Source organism: Gekko japonicus, unplaced genomic scaffold, assembly GCF_001447785.1.
Source record: "Gekko japonicus isolate JY-2015 unplaced genomic scaffold, Gekko_japonicus_V1.1 scaffold12549, whole genome shotgun sequence".
Lineage (NCBI taxonomy): Eukaryota > Metazoa > Chordata > Lepidosauria > Squamata > Gekkonidae > Gekko > Gekko japonicus.
The window spans coordinates 1-3,010 of record NW_015193734.1 but is presented as its reverse complement, the minus strand read 5'-3'; the positions used below and the strand labels follow the sequence as shown (position 1 = coordinate 3,010).

The 3,010-nt window shown below is 53.1% G+C and overlaps 1 protein-coding gene across 1 annotated transcript; it reads left to right on the top strand.

The window, feature by feature from the left end:
- Positions 1-2,006: 2,006 nt before the first annotated feature.
- On the top strand, positions 2,007-2,480 carry LOC107125016 (nanos homolog 2-like). Its single transcript, XM_015428494.1, has one exon. It carries the CDS (start codon positions 2,007-2,009, stop codon positions 2,478-2,480), a length of 474 nt encoding a protein of 157 aa, XP_015283980.1.
- The last annotated feature ends 530 nt before the right edge of the window (positions 2,481-3,010 follow it).

Sequence of the window (3,010 nt, the reverse complement as noted above, 5' to 3'; positions counted from 1 at the left end):
ATTGGCCACCACCTGTCTCAATTCTGCAGGTAAGGCTGTGGAATCTGGAAGCACCTTGGGAACAGGGACTCACGCTGGAACCAGAGGGCTCATTAGGACTGACGGCCACCAGGAATTTTCCTGAAATTGCAACTGAACTCCATCCCTGCCGAGCGCCTTCCCCTCCCCGGACTCCGCCCCCCCAGGCACGCCCCTAAATCTCCGGGAATTTCCTAAGCTGGAGTTGGGAGCCCCAAGAGTCAGCCACAGGAAGATGCTCACTTAGGGCATCTCTGCAGGGCCCGATGCCCTGTGCCACCGCAGCTGCGGGCAAACGGAATCCTTCCGAGCTGGGTCAATGTACGGTCCTCGAGCAGCCGCCCCTGGGGAGAACCATAGCCTGGGCCAACCCGGCAGAAGCACGTGACCGGGAGAGCCAATCAAAGCCGAGATGAGGCTATATAAGCTCGGACCCTGACTTTGTCTCTCAGTTCTAGCAAGCTCTTCATCAGGGATTCGCCAGATCTGGTCCTGGCTGGGGACAGCACTTTCAGGAGCAACAGGGACTCATGCAGAAGCATAACGGGAACTCACCTGCAGGAGGGGCTGCCTGCTGCAACTCAGAACCAACTGTTTCTGTTCTCTTCCTGTTAGGATCTTGGGAATTAGGTGCTGGGAAAAGACCCTGGAGGATGGTCCGTCAAGGTCTGGTTCGGCCGGTGGCAGCTCCGGTGTCCAGGGGAAGGCTTGCGATTCAATAGCAGAGCCCCCTGCTTTGCTTACAGAAGGTCCCAGGTTCAATCCCAGACATCTCCGGTTAATGGGTCCTGGGCAGGAATTGTGAGGAAAGACCCAGGGAGCTGGAGAGCTAGGCTGGCCGGGGCCCCGATGCTGAATAAGGCTGCTTTTAGTGTTCCCTCTAAGCTGAGTCAGTGCGAGCTAGGTCACAGTTTTTTAGCCTACGGCGCACACATTTTTGTCTTAGCTCAGGAAGGATGGATCCGGAGCAAACTGTAGCCCAATGGCTCACGCACAACTTTAATGCCAGTAGCTCACACAGTAGAATTTTTGCTCACAAGACTCCACAGCGTAGAGGGGGCATTGCTTAGAGGGTCTACTGCTCAGGAATAGAATTATCTCCTTTCCACGTGGAAGGTCCCAGGTTCAATCCACTGAAAGAATCTCAAGAAACAGGTCTCCAGAGAGACCCTTTCTCTCACAGACCCGGGAGAGAGACCGCCAGTCGGACAACGGGAAGTTAGGTTAGGTGGGCTGTGGATCCTATTGGCCGACAACCCGTGCTCCCTCTAAGCCGTGGAGCATTGTGAGCAAAAATTCCACTTTGTGAACCGCTGGCATTACAGATGTGAGCCAGTGATTCTCATTAGAGTGCTGCATCAATTAGTTGGCTCCGGAGCCACCCTTCCTGAGTGGAGACAAAAAAAAATGTGTGAGCCGGAGGCTCGAAAACTGTGAGCTGGCTCACACTCGCTCAGCTTAGAGGGAACGCTGCCGACAACCTGCCCAACGAGACCAGCAGCGACCGCCCCATTTGGCTGGGTACCCCAAGGTCATCCTCGGCCTTGGCCTCCCAAGCGGGGAGTGACAGATGTTCTTCCTGAACGGCTGTTTCCACCAAGCCAACCTAGGCAAGGGGAAGCCAAAAATGCTTCCGGTTTTGGGTGTAACAGTGGCACTGATTTTGCAGTCTAGGAAAGGGGAGATCTTTTTTGGGTCTTGGAGACCGCCTAGGGTTACTTGCAGAGAACAACTGCCATCTAGACCCCCACTAGAGCACCAAAAGAGATCCATGCACGGAAGGGTTTTATCTATTGAAGGAGGAAGACTTGGAACCTTCTCTGGCCCTTTAAATCACAGACTCCTCCTTTCCAAGTTTACATTGTTTAAACAGAATGGTGTGGGGTTTTTTTGGGGTGGGTGGCCACACCACTTTAAAGTCCTGTGCCTGAACTGTTGAGATCACATGCTGGGTTGCTCTCTGGACGTGCCACCTCATCCCTCCCATCATGGCTGTTGGACGGTTTGACATGTGGAAGGACTACCTGAGCCTCTCCAAGGTTGTGGCGGAGATCCTCGAGGACCGGAAGACGAGCCAGCTTGGGCCCCCCATCTCGGACACCCTAAAATCTGACAGGCCGGGGTTCCCCCTCAAAGACCCCTTGGGAGCTGCGGCCCAGTGGCCCAACGGGAGCGGAGCCAGCGGCGGCAGCAGTCCGGAGGGTGAGACCGGTGGAGGGGCCGCCCAGATATGTCAGTTCTGCAAGCACAACGGAGAGTCCAAGAACGTCTACTCCTCCCACCCGCTGAAGAGAGAAGACGGGAGGGTGGTCTGCCCCATCCTGCGTAATTACGTCTGCCCGCTTTGTGGCGCGACCGCCGACAAGGCCCACACCCTGAAGTATTGCCCACTCAACCAAGGGAAGCAGTCCCTGTACCGCAAGAGTGGGCGCAATTCGGCCGGACGCAAGGTCAAGAGATGAAGAGACGGCGCGGAACCGTGCGGACCCGGACGGGACTGAAAAGGGTGGAAGAGTGCCACATGCAAACTGGGGACAGGAACAACTTGTTTTGTTTAAGTTTTTTATTTTTGGAATTGCTTCTTTCTAAAATTAAAAAAGAGAGACTCTTTGCCATGAACGGTGAGGAGGCGGAAGACGGAAGCAGTTTGATGTGTTTCGTAATCATTGTGTGATTCCCTCCAAAAGCAGCCTTTCCCAGGTTGAAAGAGAGAGAATGTGTGTTTCTTTCCAGAAAAGAAATCAGGATGTAAATGTGTAGGTTTGGAAATCTTGTTATTTAGGTGAGTTGTCTAATAGATCATGAGGACTGCACGCTTTGGAAGCAAAAGGTGGGGAAGGGCTATTCTAAGTTTTTCAGTTTTGTATCGACGAGGAAAACACGTTTCTATCATTTGAAAATAATTTTTAAAAAACGCTTTCAACTAAAATTGACATCCCACCCACCGCCCTTCTTGTGTAACCACGTTGCTTTGAATGTGTGAGTTGATTAT

Coding starts and splice junctions, on each gene's coding strand:
- LOC107125016 (XM_015428494.1), top strand. CDS start 2,007: ATGGCTGTTGGACGGTTTGACATGTGGAAGGACTACCTGAGCCTCTCC.